Source organism: Erpetoichthys calabaricus, chromosome 1, assembly GCF_900747795.2.
Source record: "Erpetoichthys calabaricus chromosome 1, fErpCal1.3, whole genome shotgun sequence".
Lineage (NCBI taxonomy): Eukaryota > Metazoa > Chordata > Cladistia > Polypteriformes > Polypteridae > Erpetoichthys > Erpetoichthys calabaricus.
Window position 1 is genome coordinate 33,405,409 of NC_041394.2, and position 22,722 is coordinate 33,428,130.

Genomic DNA, 22,722 nt, shown 5'->3' on the forward strand with positions numbered 1-22,722 from the left:
CCTCTGACCTTCTTCATTCTTTGACACCATACCTACCCATCACTTCCTCATCTCCTCTGTTTCCTTCACCAACATGCCCATTGAAATCCGCTCCAATCACCACTTTCTGTCCCTTGGGTACACTATTCATCACTTCATCCAACTCACTCCAAAAATCTTCTTTCTCACCCATTGCACACCCAACTTGTGGTGCATATGCACTGACAACATTCATCATCACACCTCCAATTAACAGCTTCATAATCATCACTCTGCCTGACACTCTTTTCACCTCCAAAACACTCTTGACATACCTTCAGTTCCTTCAGAATAACCCCTACACCATTTCTCCTTCCATTCACACCATGATAGAACAATTTGAATCCACCTCCAATCCACCTGGCCTTACTCCCCTTCCATTTAGTCCCTTGCACGCACAATATATTAACCTTCCTTCTCTCCATCATATCTGCTAACTCTCTCCCCTTACCAGTCATACTGCCAACATTCAAAGTTCCTACCCTCAGTTCCGCTCTCTTTACTTTCCTCTTCTCCTCTTCTTCGGCCAACAGTAGCCCAATTTCCGCCAGCACCCTGTTGACTAACAGTACTGGTGGCGGTCGTTGTTAACCCTGGGCTCGACCTATCCAGTATGGAAATTTGTATTGTTGTCCAGATATTGATTTGGCAAAATTGTACACCGGATGCCCTTCCTGACTTAACCCTCCCCATTTATCCGGGCTTGGGACCGGCACGATGAAACACACTGGTTTGTGCATGCTAATTCTAAATATTTAAATTTAAAAAAAGCTAGTTTAAACATATAAAATTATAACAGAAAAATTCTGAAAAATAGTCTAGAATGCCCCATCTTTTTTCTAGCTATCCGTTTCCCAAACCCACTCACCCTGAGCAGGAAACCTGCAGCCAATCCCGGCAAGCACTGGGTACAAAGTAAAGCAGGACCCGGATGAAAGGCACACGGACATGCAGACTCTGTGCGGAGACCATCCGAGCCGCAGTCTTCACACTGCAAGGCAGCAGCCGCACTACCACTGCACCGCTGTATTCTTTTTTTTATTTTTCAATTGAAATACTTATCTGTCGTGTTAGGCAAACAAACAAGTTTTAATCTATTATTTTAATGTAGTATTTCAAAACCAAATTCTGAACGTTTTTATTTAAAAAAATAATACATAATCATTGAAACTGATACATGTTCATTGAAAGCATTTTTTTAACAACACATTTCCCAGTGCTGGAGTTTTTAATATTTAAATTGCATTCTAATCAGTGATCTGGTCGAGAATTAAGCGAGGTCAAGATAAACTTAATATGAAAATTCTGCAAACACAAACTCGCTAGTAAAAGAAGACCCTTCTACAACCTTTATGGTCTGGCAAAAGTGTTCACTTGGCTGGTGATGACATCACTTAAGTGATATTTTTACGAGATTTCTGCATTCTTTTAGGGTTCCAGTACTGATTTCAGTAAGGCAGTCAGCCATTGTCAAACCCACTTAGTCCTGACCAGGGTCGAGGGGGTCTGCTGGAGCCTATCCCAGGTGGCATAGGGCACAAGGCAGGAGCAAACTCTGGACAGGGCGCCAGTCCTATTTAAAACCTTTTCATATACACACAGATTTTTTTTAACAGACATTTTTCTTGAGGATACAAGGAGTATGATTTAACAGTCTTTTGCTATTTAATGATAAAATAGAAATTACTGCGATTTTAGGGATATTTATTTAGTTTTAAATAAAGCAAAATGATTGTCATTTTAATGTTATTGGTTGGCACCCATTACTGTCATAGCTTTTACAGTATTTTTACACTTTTTTAGAGTAAAATGTTTTTTATATTTTATTTTTGTAATACTACTTGAATTGCCAAATACAAGTACATTTACAGTAAAAATGATAAGATTTCCTTGTAAAAAGGGATATGCTTGCATTTGGGCAGCGAAGTGGTAGCGTTGCTGCCTCGCAGTAAAGAGACTAGGGGTCACTTCCCGGGTGGCCCCCTGTGTGGAGTTTCCGTGTTCTCCCTGATTTTGTGTGGATTTACTCCCTCTGTCCAAAGACATGCTGGTTGAGTGAATCGACAACACTACATTTGCTTTAGTGTGTGTTTGTAATGCGATGGAGTGGCGCCCTGTCCGGGGTTTATTCCTGGCTTGCTTATTATGCCAACTGGGATAGGCACTCCACCCCGTCCAGACTGGATTAAGCAGGTTAGAAAATGACATATCTTTGTTTTTTATAATGATAGATAATATCTGTTAAATAACAAAAAAATACAGTTCAATACTGTTTTTTATGCAGGAAGGTATCAGTTATTTTGAAATTACATGCAAACGTTATGAAATATGACTCCGTTTTTTTCTCTCAAAGTACTTTTTTTTTACGATACTGCGATCCGGGAACTGTGCCTGTCTTGATTGCTCGGATTGGCTCCAGCTTCCCCGCAACACTGCCCTGGATAAACTGGTTAAGAAAATGGATGGATGGTATTTAGGCCCTCACTCACACGGCCCCCCTGCCCCTGCCATGTGCGGGGGTTTTAAAACGCGATCACATTTTTTCCATTCTCACACGTAGCTGACGGTAAATCTAATTATCTGCAACTGCGAGTCTCCCACTCTATTGAAGCGTCAAGAAGCTAAGACCCCCCCAATCCCCAGGCGTGCATACGCACTGCCGCGCCCCATCGACCCTTAAGGAATCCCAAGCTTGCCATGCGCCAATCTGACACAGCCTGGCACCGGAGTGTGAAGATAACAGGCCTCGGCTAAAGAGAAAAGGAAAAAAGAAAAAGTTTGACCTCTCGACAAGTAAAGAGGGCGCGATGAGCCCACGTAACGAGCCAAGGCCACCCCCGCCACATTCCTGCTGCGTTTTGCTAACGGGTCCGCAGTTACATTCCTCGGCGTTTCTTACAGAACCTCCTGACAGGATGAGCCAGTTTACACAGAGGGATGTCCTGCCATTCTCCTTGTGTGCGCAGGTTTCAAAGCTAGGGGTCATCTGACCCATCCGGTTTCCCGAAGTGCCCGCAGCACACGGGGTCAGCCTGAGTGCCTAACCCTCCCCAGGCCCCTCCATCCTAACCCAGCGCTCCTCTCCGCCATCTTTCGTTTCGATGCCTGTCTTTTTCACCTTCCCCTTTTTCTCTTTATCTCTGCAATCCCTGCCTATCGGCAACCTTCTCCTGTCAGGACAAGTTCAAAAACTCCCATCTGCGCCCCCCATTCTCCTCCCGGCTGCACTTTTATCTTTCCCAAAAGTCTCACAGCCTTCAGATGAAAGGTGAGAGCCTCGCCAACGACTCGCTGCCAACAAGGCGCTGAGAATGAATCGACGGGAGACGGCAGAGTTTTACACAACTCACCGGTCTGAGCCAAGCCGCCTTGGACGCAACTGCTGGGGGCTTTCGAAACGCCGAACGCACAGCTGTGCGCGAATAAAGTGCGTCGCCGCCCCCCGACTCCCCGCAAAGAATTAAGTTCAAGTGCGGACAGCGAAAACGTGCGTAAGAAACATTAACAAATAATACACAAAATTCAATGTAAAAGCAGCGCAATCAACATTTTTCTGAGTTGTCTTCTTTTGGCAAGACCGGAGATTAAGTGAATTAAACGACATGGACCCCTTGTCGTTTAATTCACGTTGAGACTCAACTCCATTGGAGACTCAGACTGATGAAGAGGGGCTCCCGGTTGGTGATTTTGCCAAGCAGACATGGGATTGTTTCATGGAGTCTCCCCTTTGATGATTTCAGCTGTTGGATAGCCAATCGTTTTATCAAGTCGGGGGAGTCCCCCCTGGTGATTTTAATGCAGGGTCGTCTTAATGTATGGGCACTGGCCGGGGACCCCAGGAGCATAGGAGCCCAAGATGTTTCTGATCCCTATGTATGTTTTTCTTTTGCTATCAAAACAGGGGCCCCCAGTGCCAGGGCCGCTGCTGGCCAAATGGGTGCCCTAAGCAGAAATTTACTTTTGTGCCCCCTCCCCCAAATATTAGTTAGGCAGCCGTAACAGAGGTGAGGGCGCGCGCGTCATCACGTGTGCTTAGCCTACTCTGCGTTCACCGTAAAATGCAATATATACGTTTATATTTTTGTTTATTTGTATATGTATATTATTAATATTAATTTATTATTATAATATATAAAAACGATTTTTTTGAGCAGCTGGGATGGTGCCCCCCTGGGAGTTGGTGCCCTACGCAGACTGCGTACTCTGCGTATAGGGAGCGGCGGTACTGCCCAGTGCACTACTTTGCTGGGGGGCCTATGATGCTCTTAAGATGGCCCTGTGCATGGGATAGGGATTAGGCCACAGAGTGCACACCCAGCACCCCTAATGGTAGATCCCCACATGTCTTCTAGGCTCACTTTTGCCCTGGTTCTCAGTTTCGGTGCCAGGCGTAAGACCAGCTTTTGTGACTGAAATTTTTCAACTTTAGCCCCCTTCACACTTATTTAGCTCTAAATGAATATAGGGATGAGGAACCCCCTGCCCCCCAACAACTACTCGTCCCCATAAAAGCTGCCACATAAATTATACCGTCAGACAAAAAGTTGAAAACCATGGAAGTTATAGTCAGTAGGACAACAAAATGTGTTAAATTAACTTAATTCAATTATAGGCTGTGGTTCAAAACAATTGAGTAGTTTTAAACGAAACATTTGTTTTAAGTTGTTACTTTGTGTTCAGAAAACATAACATTGCTAAGGTAAATGAAATAAATGTCTGTGTAGAATTAAAGTCATTAAACTTAAATTACTTATATTTAGTAAACATTTTTAGTTGAGCAGGCAATGTTTCTTAAGTCTAACCAACTAAACCTTATAACACTACGTACAGTGCCCTCCATAATGTTTGGGACTAAGTCACATTTTCCTTGATTTATCCCTGTGTCCCACAGTTTAAAATAACAAATCAAACGATTCTGATGTGATTAAAGCGCACATTGCGGACTTTCATTTAAAGGGATTTCCATACATTGTGTTCACACCGTGTAGACATGACAACACTTTTTCTACACGGTCCCCCCATTTCAGAGCACCATAATGTTTGGGACAGAACAATGGCAGGTCTATTAAAGTCGTCACATTTAGTACTCTGTCTCATATACCCCTGCATGCAATGGCTGTTTGAAGTCATAAACATCACCAGGTGCGGAGGGTCTTCTCTGCTGATGCTCTGCCAGGCCTTTAATGCAGCTCCATCCTTACCTCCTGCTTGTTTTGGGGACTTGATCTCTTAAGTTTTCTCTTCAGTAGTAGTAGTAGTAGTAGTAGAGCTTTATTGTCATCCTAACAATATACTTACAGTACACAGTGGGACGAAATATCGTCCTCCAGAGTCAAAAGGTGCAGTACACAAGATATATATATAACTAAAAAACATATACAGTATTAAGTAGTATTTTGTAATCCAGAGAGTGTGTGGAGTAAAGAGTCCAGTGTGGAGGAGGGCAGCATGGTGTACAGGAGCCTTACTGCTTGGGGAAAGAAACTATTGCACAATCTCGCAGACCTGCTCCTGATGCTGCAGAGTCGTCTTCCAGATGGAAGAGAAGTAAACAGTTGGTGGGAGGGGTGGTGGGGGTCAGCCATGATGCTAGTAGCTTTATGAAGGCAGCGTGAGGTGTAGATCTCCTGCAGACTGGGTAGAGAGCTGCCAATGAAGGACTCAGCAGTCCGCACAATCCTCTGAAGGGCTTTGCGGTCGGAGGCATGGCAGTTTCCATACCAGACTGTAATACAGCTGGTCAGGACGCTCTCTATGGTGCCTCTGTAGAAGGTGGTAAGTATGGGTTTAGGGAGGTGCACCTTCTTCAGACGTCGCAGGAAGTAAAGACGCTGCTGCTTCAGCATATAGGAGGTCTGCTCAGTTGGATTTAAATTGGGTGACTGGCTTGACCATGCAAGAATTGTCCAAGATGTAGCTTTACAAATCTCCTTTTTGCCTCAGCAGCATATTTGGATCTTTATCTTGTTGTAGGATGAGGTGCTGTCCAGCAAGTTTGGAGGCATTGAGTGGGGCTTAAGAAGATCAGATGTTTCTGCATACATCATTGTGCCACTGCTGTTAGCAGTCCTGGCATCAATGAGGACAAGTGTGCCAGGGCCTGTGGCAGCCATACATGCCAAAGCCATGACACATTTAACAGATGAGGAGGTCTACTTTGGTTCTTGGGCAGTTCTTTTTCGTCGCTACACTTTGCTCTTGCCTTCACTCTGATGCAGATTCTTCTTTGTCTCGTCTTCCACAAGACCTTTTTCCATAACTCTGCAGGCTCTTTGAAGTCCTTTTTCACAAACTGTAATCTGGCCATCCTGTTTTTGTGGCTTACTAGTGGTTTGCATCTTGCAGTGTGATATTTGTATTTCTGTTCATGAAGTCTTCTGTAGATAGTCATCTCTGACACATCCACATCTCCTCCCTGAAGACTGTTTCTGATCTGTCGGAGAGGAGTTGGGGGCTTTATCTTTATCATAGTGAGGATTCTTCTGTCATCAGCAGCGGTGGTCTTCATTGGCCTACCAGTCACTTTTCAATTACTTAGCCCACCAGTGCGTTCTTTCTTCTTAATGATTTTCCAGACAGTTGATTTAGATAATCCTAAGGTTTTACTGATGTCTCTTGTCCTTTTATTTTTGTTTGTCAGATTCATAATGGCTTCTTTGACTTTCATTAGCACAGTTCTTGTTCTCATGTTGAACAATGGCAACTACAGACTCCAAAGGGGAGAAGCAAGCTGAGGTATCTTATGAGAAAAGAAACCCACCTGAGGAATCACAAACACCTGTGAAGCCAATTGCCCCAATGTTTATGGTGCCCTGAAATGGGGGCCCATATATAAAAAGTGTTGTCATTTCTACATGCTGTGACTCAAATGTATGCAAATCCCCTTAAATGAAAGTCTGCAATGTGCGCTTTAATGACGTCTGAATTGTTTGATTTATTAGAGGGGTAAATCAAGGAAAATGTGTCTTTGTCCCAAACATGATGGAGGGCACACTATGTGAATGAAAACTGTGGACAGTGGTGTGATTGAATAAATGCATACAACACAAAATGTTGGTTGAATGTGTAGTGATTCACTTATAACTGCAGAAGGTAAATAAGTTCTGTTTTAGTTGATGGTGTTTTTCATGGAATCTTAACATGAACTATCGTGTTGTGTTGGAAACAAAGAAAAACATTCTTTTCTGATGTAGAATATCCAATGGATATCTAAGAAAGTATCAAATCAGCTTTCACAACCCCACAAAACCCACAGCATTTGGGAAGAGCTACATTTCCTTAAAGTCTTTAACTTTCCAAGACACAAAAGTGTGAGGACCCCTAGGAACGAGGGGTGGGGGGCGTTCTTTATACAAAATATTAGGCTTTATGCAAATCTCGGACAGGTCTGTACATAAAAGTCGAATATTTGAAGTTCAATCAACTTAATTTAACTGTGTAGATGGAAAATGGGAATACTGTATTACAGCTTTTCTCAACCTTTAAGTATTTGCGACCCGAGTTTTCATAACAGTTTTAATCGCGCCCCCCTAACGTTTTTTTTGAAAGGAGCCCACTAATACCAGTTTGTTCTTTTTTAATTAATAATATATCATAGATGCATATTTCATTATACCTACTTAACTTTTATCGATGTTTATCTAACTCTATATTTATTTTTCTAGTATCAGAATTCAGTTTAAGTTAATTTGTTTTGGTTTCAATAGATATATTTTTCATATTTTTGATTCTGGTTTTCTTTTTTCACATCTTCACGCCCACCTTTTTGTTACTTTGCGCCCCCCTAAGGGGGTCCGCCCCACAGATTGAGAACCACTGCTGTATTACATGTTAAGGATTAGAAAAGTATACATTTTAGATAAGATTAACCTAAAATAAGCAAGTAATGACAACAGTCCCAGAAAGAGATTACACTTCTTTCAAAAGAAAATATTCTGATTGCTTTGTTCAAACAGAAATTGTGTCAGAATGCCAACTAACAAATTTAAGCCAATGTAACTAGAAAAGGTTGAGTAATGCCAACAAACATGGTTTTTCAGATAAATTACCTTAAAATTAAATACATGAATTGAACATCCCCAATAGCACGTTTTCAGTAGAAGAAGATGCCATCATCTATATGCTACACCGATCCCTCTCCCACTTGGACAGAGGCAGTGGTGCAGTAAGAATTATGTTTCTGGACTTCTCTAGTGCCTTCAACACCATCCAGCATCTGCTCCTTAGGGACAAGATGAGAGAGATGGGAGTAGATTCATACCTAGTGGCATGGATCATGGACTATCTTACAGACAGACCTCAGTATGTGCATCTCGGAAACTGCAGGTCTGACATTGTGGTCAGCAACACAGGAGCGCCGCAGGGGACTGTACTTTCTCCGGTCCTGTTCAGCCTATATACATCGGACTTCCAATACAACTCGGAGTCCTGCCACGTGCAAAAGTTCGCTGACGACACTGCTATCGTGGGCTGCATCAGGAGTGGGCAGGAGGAGTGTAGGAACCTAATCAAGGACTTTGTTAAATGGTGCGACTCAAACCACCTGCAACTGAACACCAGCAAAACCAAAGAGCTGGTGGTGGATTTTAGGAGGACCAGGCCCCTCATGGACCCCGTGATCATCAGAGGTGACTGTGTGCAGAGGGTGCAGACCTATAAACGACTATACTTCCTTAGAAGGCTGGCGTCCTTCAACATCTGCAATAAGATGCTGCAGATGTTCTATCAGACGGTTGTGGTGAGTGCCCTCTTCTATGCGGTGGTGTGCTGGGGAGGCAGCATAAAGAAGAGGGACGCCTCACGCCTGGACAAACTTGTGAGGAAAGCAGGCTCTATTGTAGGCACAGAGCTGGACAGTTTAACATCTGTGGCAGAGCGACGGGCGCTGAGCAGGCTCCTGTCAATCATGGAGAATCCACTGCATCCACTAAACGGTGTCATCTCTAGACAGAGGAGCAGCTTCAGCGACAGACTGCTGTCATCGTCCTGCTCCACTGACAGACTGAGGAGATCGTTCCTCCCCCACACTATGCGACTCTTCACTTCCACCTGGGGGGGGGGGGGGGTAAATGTTAAAATTATATAAAGTTATTGTCTGTTTTTACCTGCATTGTTATCAATCTTTAATATTTTCTTTATTAGTATGCTGCTGCTGGAGTATGTGAATTTCCCCTTGGGATTAATAAAGTATCTATCTATCTATCTATCTATCTATCTATCTATCTATCTATCTATCTATCTATCTATCTATCTATCTATCTATCTATCTATCTATGTTATTTTTTTGAATCAATAGAAGAACAGCCTATCATGAAAACAGCAAGTTTTAGTAAAAATGCAAAGAGAAAACAAACCGTGGATTATGAAACAACATTCAAACTGTAGAGAAGTGTGTGTGTGTGTGTGTGTGTGTGTGTGTGTGTGTGTGTGTGTGTGTGTGTGTGTGAGACAGAAGAGCTGACCAAGCTTGTGTGTAGCTTCTCTGACTGACTGGCCATGTTAGAGTTGTGTTCTGCACACTTCTCTTGGTGCTTTAATGCATTTCTCTAATTGCTGTAGCCATCTCTTGTAGACTGATTACAACTCCCACTTCCAAAAAGATGGCAACAAAAGCACACCACGCTGTCATGTTTCCTGCTGGACACCATCCATAATCTACTTATCCGTTTTTCATTTGTATATGACAATTAGTGTTAGTAAATTGGTGGCCATCATTATTTGCATAATAAACTTTATTTTTTTACCTGAACCGGCAATATTCTTATCAGTCCTTAACTTTCCAAGACACAAAAGTGTGAGGACCCCAAGGAGCGGGTTGTCAACAAAGGGGGCCATTCTTTAGGCAACATATCAGGCTTTATGCAAATATCTTTAGGTCTTTATCTGTTAGCTGTTTCGGCCACAAGTGGGTCGTCCCTCATAATGGCAGTGTTGTCATGTTAGAGAGGAAGAGACTCACCTACACTTTCAGGTTTTTTCTGTCACCACGGAGAGGGGGCCAGTCATTTCAGTGTGAGCGTCTTCATGCTCCTCTGCCTCTGAGACTGCAAGGTGGTGGCTGCTGGCCCTGCACTTGTGCTACCACTTTGTGGGGTAGACTCGGGAGGAGTGTGGAAGAAGGACGTAAGTGCCAGGAGTTTCTTCTCAACTTTCTTTTGTTTCCTCTCTTTTTTTTCCCCGTTTGTCTGAACCAGAGAGGACAGCCATATGTTTAATTTTGTTGCTGCAAGCCAGTGGTTTTGTGGTTGCTTCTCAAGCTCTTGCAAATTCCTTGCAACTGTTCAAACTGCCTGCCTGTGCAGAGTCCAGGGATGAAAGAACAGTCCACTTTTCCCACAAGAAAGGTGGGAGGTGCATTCAAACAAGCACTAAAACATGTGCTTTAATAAATCACCCTAGATTCTTCTAGGTTTCATTAGCAATAAGGCCTTTTACGCCATCCCCATCTAGTGCAGGGCCCTAACATGGCTTATAGGTTAAGTCCACCCTATTCACACTACACGTCTTTTTGAAAGATTTTTAGTCGCAAACCTCATTTACATAATCTTGCCGACTCCGCCAGACCAGTGTGCAACTCAAACCGGAAGAAAGCAGTTTGTTTTAAGTTATTAACGGTGGGATCATGTGTGTGCAAGAGCTGACAACTAATGATCACTCACCCCGAAGTACAATGCATGTGCATTCCCAAGGAAAAGGAATGACACAACTACACAAGTGTTTTGGATGGTGCAAACAGAAAAGGGGCGCATCTCTCTGATGTGTTGTGTTTGTCGTACAATCGAACTGAAAAAGGAAAAGGGCAGGGAGTGTGGCTGACCTCGCCATACCTGGAAAGTCTTGGTACACGGATGGACCCTGACAGGCAGCACGTTATTGGGAGTCAGAATGTGGTAAGCTAGCAAAGGTTTGGAAATGTGAAACTGTGCTGGAAAGTCATCACGGTGTCGTGTAATTTGTCATCCCGTCTGATTTTCTTGGTCATGTAATCGGAAGGGTTTAGTTGCAGACCTCTGGAGCTCCAATGAACAGCCAATCGAGTTGCATGTTTACGTCACATGATTTAAACAATGGCCAGTCTGAGAGGGATCTACTACCTGATGGCGTTGCTATCCAACATACCCACTACAAGGCCACCTCTCGACAGTCATACTTACTTCTTGAGTACGATAACCACCCCGTTACCTTAATTTTAACCATAAGTTTGTGGCAGGGGTCCTCAATCACGGTCCTGGAGGGTCACAGTAGCTGCAGGTTTTTGCTCCAACCCAATTGCTTAATAAGAAGCACTTATTGCTCAAGTAAGATTTCTGCTTCACTTTAGTGGTCTCGCTCGTTAAGATTTTGAACCCTCATTGCTTATTTTAGTCTTAAACAGCTGTATTCTTGTTTTTTATTTGCTCCAAATTAGCAAAAACATGCAAATGACAAAAGAGACCAGCAGTTCTCTGTTTAGCTTGTTACCATTTACCCCTGTGTGTATTTATCATGCACAATGGGGTTTAGTTAAATACTTGGAAGGAAAGTGAAGAGAAAAAAGTGAAGGACTGAGAATTACTCATCCATTTTAAACTTCAAATCATTTGGATGATATCCTAAGAAAGGGGAAGAAAATCTAGGATATGAGAATGACCTGACATAGCAGAGTTAAAGCACTAACAAGCCATGAAATTAAATTATTGGCAAGAATTGCTTTCTAATTAAGCAACCGGGTTAGAACAAAAACCTGCAGCCACTGCGGCCCTCCAGGACTGTGATTGAGGACCCCTGGTTTGTGGGAATGTTGAGAAAGACACGAAGGCGTACAGCGTAACATCGCTAATGTGTATTACAAAGGGTGCTAAATGTCATTGAATGTGTGCAACTTGATTGGCTCCACAATGAAAGTCTGCCGCTGCGTTCTAATGATAATCTGCCATCCTCAGCCAATACGTCTGACATCCCCTCCAGGTAGTAGTAGCTAGAACATTTTAAGGAGGGCCATGGCACAGGGAGATAGGACTTAAAAAACTGAATAGGAGCAACTGACAAAGAGTAGTGGAGGTGTGTGCAAAAATGGTGCTGACAAAATAATGGAAACACCTGAGTAAATCACAACTACAAATTTGGCTTAACACTGCTTATTCTGCATACAGTAGGTGAAGTTATCGCAGTTCTTCATAATTAACACCTCATCATGCGTCAAATTCATTCAATTAGTTACCATGGCTGAAGAGATCATTGACGTTATGAGAAAGACAACTGCTGGGGTATATTACGCTTTCAGACTGAAGACCATGCAACTTGTTGATGTTTCATGACAAGCTGTGCCCAAGTTATGCTGGCATGGAGGTTGGAAAGATCTCATAATTTGTGAGCAACACAGGGTAATAAAGCATCCCTTGACTGCAGTGGCTTTGCATTGTAATGCTAATAAAAACAGAAAAGTATGCCCAGAGCATTGGAGACCACAACCTCTTGGTGCCCCAAAGAGGAACAATTTAAACGAAATGAATGAATTAATAATGAATAAAATGTATTGTAATGGTGCTGACAAGCTGCATCATCCTAGGGATAGACTACCAACACTATGAGGTGGCATTCCATGATGCAGCTTCAGCACCAGCTACAGGGGAGCCTACAGAAACAGCAAGCCTGCAAGGTTGCATAAGAACTCCGACTGGTGCAGCAACACTCAGCGGTCCTTCTATGGACAGCAAACTACCTAAAGGTGGTCACAGGCCAGCACTGACACAGCGCTACAAGTAACTAATGCTTGAATTGGGCCGCTACTCCATACAGGCACTCCTCCGCTCTGCCCTTTTGTGTACTAGCGGTTAATGAATGTATAACAGCACTTTTCCCCACAAGTAACCCCTATTTAGAGAAACCATCTTTAATTTCACCCAATATTTTGCACTTCTAAGAGCCCCTCAACCATCCCAAACAAACCAGACTCTGAGTTACCTCCCATCTCTCCAAAATAGTTTTGTGTATCACAGTACTATCAGACCCCAAAGGGGACACCCGAAAAGCTCTCTGAAATCATTTTTGAATAGTGGTGCAATTTTGGACCTCCAAGAGGAAGGAGGCTCCTCTTCTCAGCTATCTGAAATTGGGAGGACCACCAATTGTTTATTCTGGTTCAAGCACTGAATGTAACAATAAATAACAAAATTATACCTGACAGCCAAAAGAGTTAACAGGTATGGTTAGTTCAGTCTCCATTTCTGCTGCCCCTTTCGTCTCTTTTTTTTTAATCATTCTTCCACTACGAAAAAAGACAAAATCAAACCTGTTTGATTTCAATTGAGCTAATTATGGACTAGTGAAGGGGTGCACAATGTCGGTCCTGGAGGGCCGCAGTAGCTGCAGGTTTTTGTTCCAACCCAGTTTCTTAATGAGAAGTCAAATATTGCTGATGAAGCCCTTATTGCTCAAATGACATTTTAGTGGTCTCGCTTGTTAAGCTTCCCCACCCTTAATTGCTTAGTTGCCTTCAGTGTTTTAATGGCTCTTTTTTAGCAATAAAATGTAAATGACAAAGCGGCCAGCAGTTCCCCATCTAACTTGTTTCCATTTACATCTGTGTGTGTTCATCATACACTGTTTGGTTTAATAAAAAACTTAATAGAAAACTGTGACAGACTGAAAATGACCCGTTTTAGGCTTCAAATCATTTGAATGATATCCTTGGAAAGGAAAAAGTCTACAATATATGAGCCTTACATTGCAGACTAACAAGCAGTACAATTAAATAAGGTCTGAGACTGGCAAGGATTGGTTTCTAATTAAGAAATTGGGTTGGAATGAAAACTTGTAGCCACTGTGGCCCTCCAGGACAGACATTGCCCAAATTATGCAACAGGCCTTCATGGAAGCGCAACTCTGACCGCCTCCAACTATCTAAGATTATATAAATGAAGGCTGTGATTGAAATTCGCTGGAAAAGTCGTCTAATGTGACATGACTTTTACCTTCTCTTAAACCATTTCACATTACACGACTTTTTCTCGTGGGGGTATGTCAGATTTGCTGAAGACAGTCGCTGGGCTCGTGGCTGCACCATGTCAAATTTCACGACGCAAACCTGCAGTCCAGGCTGCATTTTGTGATTGTGCAGTCGTGCTCCCCCTTTTTCTGACAGTTAATTGCGTGTTGCCTGACGGAGCTGTTCTTTACAAACGGTTAACAGAGGCAACGAGTTCAGCAATCTCTGCTCTTTTCTCTGTTTTCCTTTCTGTTATGGCATGTAAAATAAGAGCCATCAGAGAGACGAGATTCTCTTCAGTTTGTGAGGATCAAAACACGCGTGTTTCTGTGCATTCTGTGCATTGTAATGCCTGCTGAAAGCTGATTGGTTCTCAACTCTCGCATGCAAAGAGCCCGCCCCTGCAGCCAAAGTGAAAATCAAACCTGTTGATTTGATAGATGGTCACAGTCGTTGGGTATGTCGCATTACACGATAAGGTTCACGGGGGCACGTCGGCCACTACCTCCAACAGGCTAACATTATGCAAATAAAGGCTACTACGGAGAAGTCGTCTACTGTGACGTAGCCTTTATCTGTACTGAAGATTCACCAATCAAACCACAATGCTCTCTACAACCCACCCTCTCATGTTTGACAAGTGAAAATAGATATTTATTTCAATGATTGTTTCATGTTGCACGCAGTGTCACTTAAATAAATTCATGACGATATAATAAGCACCAGAGGCACATTCACACCACATTTCACTATTTATGCTCACATACCAATTTGTTATTTTTATTGATTGTCGCATTTTACAACATATATACTTATTTACGTATTCATTTGATTTTACATCAACATTTCTCCACAGCTCGCCTGTAATCACGATTGTCTTTCGGCCCTCCCTGACCTCGCCTTTAGCTTGACCCCACATCCTAACCAATTGGACAAAAGGCACGTGTCTCGTGGGACACGCCCCCTTAACGCAGGCTGACTTTACACCGTCATAGTTTTAAACGCGGCACTCTCACTTTAGCCCAGTGTGTCGTCTCACTCTTGAGCTGTACGCTCTTGTTTGGACTGCATTTGCACTGTATGTTCTCGACTTGTTTAAAATCTGGCAGATACACTTCCAAGATCCTTCTGGTAATCTGCCAGTGCCACGTTTTCTTTTTTTCAATTTTGCAGTGCTGTTTTATTATGCCGATTAGTTTACATATTTGATACTGTACTGTAATCTTTGCACTGTGATCGTCTTGTAGCGGCGAATACCTCTTCATATAAAATAAAGATTCGTATATTGAATTCGTAGAGGCAGCAATTTTCTGTGCTCAGGACCGCCTTGAGGGTATATTGCGATCCTAGGTAGTTTCGGCTGCAAGCACGCAAAAAGAAATATTCAAAATAGAGTGCCGCTTGGAGATCGTGGTCCTTGCGATCTCATATCCACTTTTTGCCGCCCCAAAGCCGGTGTCTACTCAGATATGCGAGGAACCGGCTCCTGCCATTAGATGCTTCAATGCAAAACCGTTATATTCGTAATAGTTGTTGCTTTAAACTAAAGTGACTTAAATGTTTCACGTGTGGAGTACAAATGTTTTCATATTCTATCAGCTGAATCACTAGCAAGTTAGCATTTTTAAATTTACTATTACGGAACAGAAACAGCTGACTTGGGGCTTACTGTTCAACACCTCTATAGTAAGAGCCCACCAGATCGATCAAGGTTACTCTAAGGTTACCCTTAATTTGACACTCAAGAGCGGAGCCGTCTTAACAGCATGATAAGATCCAAGGCAGAGTGCTGTGGTGGGGTCCCCTGTTTTGATAGCAAAACAAACACATACAGAGGGATCAGAAACATTGTAGGCCCCATACGTTAAGACGGCCCTGCTCTAGAGTGTCTTTCGTTGCAGCTAGTAAGTACAACCTTCGCAACCTTCCAGCATTGTACTGGGATGTGCACAGGTTATCGTAGCGACAATACCACGTCTTGTTCACTGGAGGCGACACTTTGCAAGGTTAAATTCATAATAGTGTGACTGAGACGATTACAAGCAATTAGATTGGCTAAAAAAATCCCGAGGAAAACAACAGCAGCGCGGAAATAATGCTAGAACACCAGGGTGTTTGTTACACATACTCCTCTACATGTGCCCATTTACAGAACATGCTTAATTGAATATCAGAGTCACAGGGTCTCGATGGCAAGCACCAAACATTGATAGGGTGCCAGTCCATAATAGGACTCACACACTCCTGAGAAGAAATAGTCACGCGCACAGTCATAGATTTGAACCCCATATCATAAAGCTATAAAACTGCCTTAACTACTGCGCCACCATGCTACCATAATGACGCCCACCTCGACTGCCCATTTCAGCCGCTAGCTTCCCTGAAGCACGTGATCCTGAGACTAGGAACAGCATGGATTAATGGAAAAGTATTCCATACTTCACACTTGATCAGTATATCATTTGAGCTAGGATAATATTTCAGAATAAACTTCCTATAACGTATAATATCTGACATGCAGATGTCTACGCGAATGATATAATTCTGTCACTTAAACAACAGTTCAAAAGCACATTTGTAGTTTTATAAACACGTGAAGACCATTCAAAACTTAAGCTCATCGGACCAGTTAATAATAATAATTACACTTTTTATTTATATAGAGCCTTTTCCAGGCTTAAGTTAATAAGCAAGTTATCCGACTGGCTCATTCAAACACAAGCTGTCAATGATGTTACTTCGACTTTGCAGTTCTGTCATTTGCTCCAGACTTTAACACTCCATTTCTTAATTTCCCTCTTACATGTCCCTCCCCTGACTTTGCACCCCAAGTATGTGACGCAGTGTTAAAGTGAGTAGATTGAGCGTTAAAACCCCACCCACCCCGATCGAAGGCTCGAAGCAATTGCGTATCATCACTTTTCCAGAAATCATTACGTTTGGAGGCTGGGCAGGGGAGGCAGTTAACATGAGGTGCTTTAAATATCTGCTCACTCTTTCCATCCAGAGAGCCCCTTGACTGACTCATTTTGGAGAATTTAGGGTATTTTTTTTTTTTTTTTTTTTTGTATCCACCGTGGGAAATTTGCCAAAATAAAAAATGAAGGCGTCGCTATTAGTAAACCGAACCAGCAGTGGCGGACTGAATTAGACGGAATAAGTGTCTGCGTTGACACACAAGAGGAGTAATTCAGATCGCGCACCCTCGAGTGTGTGTGTGTGTGTGTGTGTGTGTGTGTGTGTGTGTGTGTGTGTGTGTCTGAATAGGTCATGGCAGCCTAGAGTTTCTGTGCTGCATATTCCTCCAGTGTGCTTTCTGAGTGGAGTTTTCGTCCAAAGTCTATAGATTCAATCTTAAAAAATAAAGGTGCCTTATTGATTCTTTAGAGTGATGCCATAAGAGAACTATTTTTGGTTTACAGAAGAACCGACCACATGAAGGTTCTGTAAAGTACCATTTCTTTGTTTAAATCCGGATTATGTTTAATAAATAAGTATGAACAGAAGATGACAGATTTGTGAAATATCAACGCGTTATTGATTGTACAAGAACTGGTTCTGTGAGGATCACATCAACAAATAAAGCACCAAAAATTACATTAACCCCTTCACCGCACTCTGCCGGATATATCCGGCACCGCTGTTTTAATGCTAACGCCATACTGCCGGAATTATCCGGCACATTTGCCTGTGGTTATATGAATGCCTTGCATGTAGTATAACTGACGGTTTGGCGTGGGTATTATTACTACGTTGTATTTCGACAAGTCTGTGGTTGTTTTGGCCGGTCATGTGACGTGATTCGCATGTAACAGCTGTGAATATGGCGAAACGTAAACTGACTTCAAGTGAGGCTTTGCAGGCGATTTTGGACAGTTCTGATCATGATTGTAGCAGTTCTGAAGAAGATTTTAGTGACAGTGATGAGCAGCAACGTGCGCTGCATGATACTGTGAATGAAGACGCATCGGATGACGGCGCTGAGTGGGTGTATCCCCAGCATCTCAGCTGGGCTGCTGCCCGTGGTGAACTACCTTTTCTGCATTCGTTTGAGGGAACGTGTGGCTTTATTGTTGATGTAAACAATTACACTGCTGAGCAGTTTTATGAGCTGTTTGTGTCACCTGATTTGATTAGACATTTTGTTCATCAGACAAATCTGTATGCAGCACAGTTTATTGAGAAAAATCCCAATTTACCTCCACATTCCCGTGTTCGTGCTTGGTTTGACACTGATGAAAACGAAATGAAAAAATTCATTGGGATTTTGATGTTGATGGGAATAATCAGAAAACCAGATATTGAGATGTACTGGTCTACAGATCCTATGTATGCAACACCTATTTTTGCAGCTGTCATGACACGTAACCGATTCTCTTTGCTGCTGAAATTCTTTCATTTGAATGACAACAGAAACGAGCCAGATAAGAAAGATCCAAACCGCGACCACTTGTTCAAGCTACGTCCTTTGATTGATCATTTATTTGAAGCATTTCAGTTGCCCTACATGCCAGGACCGTCAGTTGCAGTTGATGAAAGTTTATTGTCGTGGAAGGGCCGCTTACAGTTTCGACAGTATCTACCATTGAAAAGGGCACGGTTTGGTATCAAGATGTTTTGCTTAGCTGAGAATTCAGGTTACATTTATAGATTTCGTGTATACACTGGCAACTTGCACAACATTTAGTGGTCAATACTGCTTGAATAAATGTAAAAAATGTAAAAAAAATGTAAAAAAGTAAAAAAACAAAAATTGTTCAGATTTCGCCTGGCTTGGGGAATATTTAGGGAGTTGGCGGTTAAAGGGTTAAAGGAGTAGGATTTTTATGAGTACACCCAACCTGCACGATTTTGGAGTGTGGAAGGAAATGGAGGAAGACTCAGGCAGATACGGAGGGAACATTCAGACTCCATGCACAAGTACTTGGGACACGAGTGGCACTGGCATTGCCACTGCACCACCGAGCCGCCCTAAAACGTCAATAAAGAACCGTTATTTTCAGGGGTTTGCGTAGATTATTGTCTAAAAATGTCCCAAGCCCATTGGCATAACTGAAATATTTTTATGAGAGTGCCAAATAATTGATCACAGATGGACTTATGATTCGTGTACTTTCTCACACGATAAGCTACCCCAAATTAATTCCTAGCTATGCCCATGCCCGGAGCATCAGTCACGATAGACCATAAGTGTAATACATGCAGCTTGTTCATAAAATAAAAGGAAATTTTATTATTATTATTATAATTATTATCATTATTATATTGTACTGCGGTGGGTTGGCACCCTGCCCGGGATTGTTTCCTGCCTTGTGCCCTGTGTTGGCTGGGATTGGCTCCAGCAGACCCCCGTGACCCTGTGTTCGGATTCAGCGGGTTGGAAAATGGATGGATGGATGGGTGGATTATATTGTAAGTTGTATTGAATGTTTGCTGTACGTTTTCTTGATCAACTGGGAATAACAATAAGGACCATATAAAAGCCTGGCCAAAGGGGGTCATTTAGCCCAGCAAAGCCCTAACTCCCTTTCATGCCCACCCATATACCACCCCCGAGCTGTTGTGTATGTTACTTGTTGGATTTTGCTTTGTTTTTTTTTTTTTTATCCCATCATGCTCCACCATTCCAGTCGCCCCCTTTAATATTTTGGTCTGATCCCGGGGCTGACCCTATAAACCCATAAAGGCATAAAGGAAAAGTTTGAGAGCAGCACATTAAAGCTTAGACAATCTCTAGTGGCACTGGGTTAGAAGAGACGCCACAGTGACGTGTTTTTTCTGAGTTATGGTAGAAGCAGTTTATTTAAAAAACAAGCACCTACCACTTCAGTGCCAGCATAGCGCCCCCCCCCCCCCCCCCCCCCCCAGCACACACACACATATAAGCACTTATTGTACCACTGCTCACCTCTGCTAACCCTCTGCTTCGCTCCAGACAGGATCCCCGGGGTGTCAATGATGCTGATGCTCTCCAGAACCTTGTTGGGCAGCTGAGCGCACTGAAACCTGTAGGACAGACAGACCACCGGGGTTATGAATTGCACGCAGCTCTCGGCTCACATGCACACACCAACAGCCTAAGATGAGGTGCCAGGTACGCGGAGGGATGCGGTTTTGATAGATTTGATTTAAACAAAAAAAAAGTGTCACGTCTGTAAAGAGCTACCTGACCAGACTTGTGGGCACATAGCAGTGTGTGACATAGTGATTAAAGCTTTTGGACCCCCAGGTTGTGGGTTCAAATCCTGATACTGTGTGGCCATGAGCAAGTCACTCCATCTGTCTGTTCTGCAGCTGAACAAAAACAAAACAAAAGTAACCAGCTGCGTCTCAGATTTATGGATAAAGGCGTTAGCCAAATGATAAGAACTAATAAAAAATGGTATGGGACCTGGCCAGCGAAGGGACATTCGTATCTGATCAGAAAATATGAAGGATCAAGTGTAGCATTCTAGAGGATCAAGTCTGATGAGAGCGATGGGACAGGAACAGCCTAAGCCGCTGGCTCCCTCGCCTCCCACCGCTGTCTGCCCCCCGTGAGAAGGCGAGTCTTAACAAAATGAGCTGCGCTCACAAATAAGGTAAAACGATTCGCGCTGCCCAAACCCCCCCAACCCCCGCCTTCAAACCTCCCTCCGCCCAGAAAAGAACAAGCTGGTATTCATCTGCACTGGAACGGCCAAGCAACACAACCCTGTCTTCAAACAAAAAAAAAAAATGAGGGAGGATGGGAAGAGCGTCGAGGCGCCTTCAGCATCCCAAACAAGCATGGGGAGCGGAAAAGGTTCACTGAAAGTTATCCCACTTGATTTAGGTGGGGTAGGAGAACCCCCAAGTACGGGACACCCTTAAATTGCCACATTATCAATTCTGATCTCTTTCATGTTACAAAAAAAAATACAGGAAAGGTCATCAGCGTCTAAAGATGACCCCCCAAAACCTGCTGAGATTCTAGCTATAGCAGGTGTGTCCAGGTGGTCATTGACTTGTCGGCTGACGGATAATTTTACCATGGGGACAGGAAAATAACTTAACCAATTAGTAAATCAAGCAACACCCCCACCTCGAGCATTTGTTTCCGTACCTGTTTAGAAAGGTGTTTCCAAACGGATTCAGCTTACGAAACGGCTTGTTGGGGTCCACAATTAGAGCATTGCCTGGGATCAGCCCCTCAACTTCTCCGAGCATGACTGCCGTAAACGAATCGGTGGTGGGTTCTGGTCCAATGCGACTGCCAGGAATGTCTTGTTCGAGCAAGTAGCGGATGAAAGTGGTCTTGCCTGTGGAGTACTGACCCACCACCAGAACCATGGGCTTGTTGTCAAAGTCGGCATCTTCCATAGTGGGTGAATGGAAGTCATTGAAGCGGTAGTATTGTTCCAGGGGAAGCAGCTTGGACTTGTACAGAGATTTGAGACCCTCGGTGACCGTGCGGATCACCTCGGGGGTCTTCTTGTTGCGATCAAACTTCCCCATCCCGCTGAGTATGACCTAGAAAACCGCAATGCCGTATCTCCCCGATGCTTTCGGGTGCCCCTTGTCTTCTGTTATCCACTTCTTTTCAAGTTCTAAAATCTTCTTAAATTTCCCCTCTACCTAACACAGTGTATTGGCTGCTTGCATTGCTTTTTATAGCACCTTTCAGAGAACAGAATATGTACAGTGTTTGTGGACGGTCGTGACGAAGACTTCTTCTAAAATCAAACCTGAGCTGCTGCGAGGAATGTAGAAATCCAGCTGTTAAATATGAAAGAAGCGAAGCGTCCTTGGAATAGCCAGAAAGATAAAATAAAAAATAAAATGTGACGTACGATTTTCTATCGGCGTCTTTTAACAGCAGGCGCAACAGACTGGGACAAGGGGTGATCGTTAATGCTTAAAAATGTATGCGGCAGAAAAAAAGTGATTTTTCAGCTTTAACTTAAGACGTCACTCAAAAATAAAAATAGACATTCGAGAAATAAAAAGGGCATACAAATTATGTGATGCCAGATACACTGTCTAATGTTTAAAGTTTATTTCTTCTCTAAGCAAAAAACTTTCTGAGATAATTCTTCAAGGTTGCAAACGTTCAAACAACCAGAAAAAAATTCTTTAGTCTTGGTTGAACCGGTGTCTTTTGTAGGTCCAGTCGGATCAGTCCTTCAAAAAGCAGCGCCCATCCAGCAGCTCTGCACAAGTCCACCCAAAGAATTCCTTCTAGTTTCTTCTCGCTCCCGTCTTGCTGGAGACAGCAGGGCTCACATCTGGGCTGGGCGCGAATGCTTTAGCCTGAATTATTCTGACGAGCTCCAGCCTGCGTCCCTGCGTCCTCAGCTCCACCCCAAATAGGGAGCGGCGCGCCCTCACGCCGTGCTATTACACGGCAGCGCCATCTGCTGGCCACACGAGGTGCGGACCAGGCATCAATCTAATCATTAGAGTAGAGTAGTAGACAGACGAGCTTGAGTAGTGTAGAGACCGAAGCGCTAGCTTGAAATGTCAAAACGAAAATAACTGGAGAGGCAGATGTTGTTGAAGGCGGGTCATTGTGCTTGTGGTATATATAGTACATCTGGCAGTATGTTATACTAAATGCAGGTTCAGTGTTTGTTAAGGCATGCATACAACATACAGTAAATCTGTAGACTGTAACGGGGGTGCAAAGAAGAATTTGCATCATGTTTAACGTGCCTTGCCGAGGACAAATCCCCGCTTCTTGACACAATTTAATAATGGTTTGATACATTTCAATCTAC

The 22,722-nt window shown here is 43.2% G+C and overlaps 1 protein-coding gene across 1 annotated transcript in view; it reads right to left on the reverse strand.

Moving 5' to 3' along the window:
• LOC114648448 (EH domain-containing protein 2-like) overlaps positions 1-22,246 on the reverse strand; it is a 66,723-nt gene extending 44,477 nt beyond the window's left edge. The window contains exons 1-2 of the mRNA XM_028797485.2: positions 21,069-22,246; positions 19,893-19,990 (exon numbers count right to left, since the gene is read on the reverse strand). Coding sequence (XP_028653318.1) covers positions 19,893-19,990; positions 21,069-21,460 — 490 coding nt within the window. The 5' untranslated portion in view covers positions 21,461-22,246. The remainder of the gene's footprint in view (positions 1-19,892; positions 19,991-21,068) is intronic.
• Between the last annotated feature and the right edge of the window lie 476 nt (positions 22,247-22,722).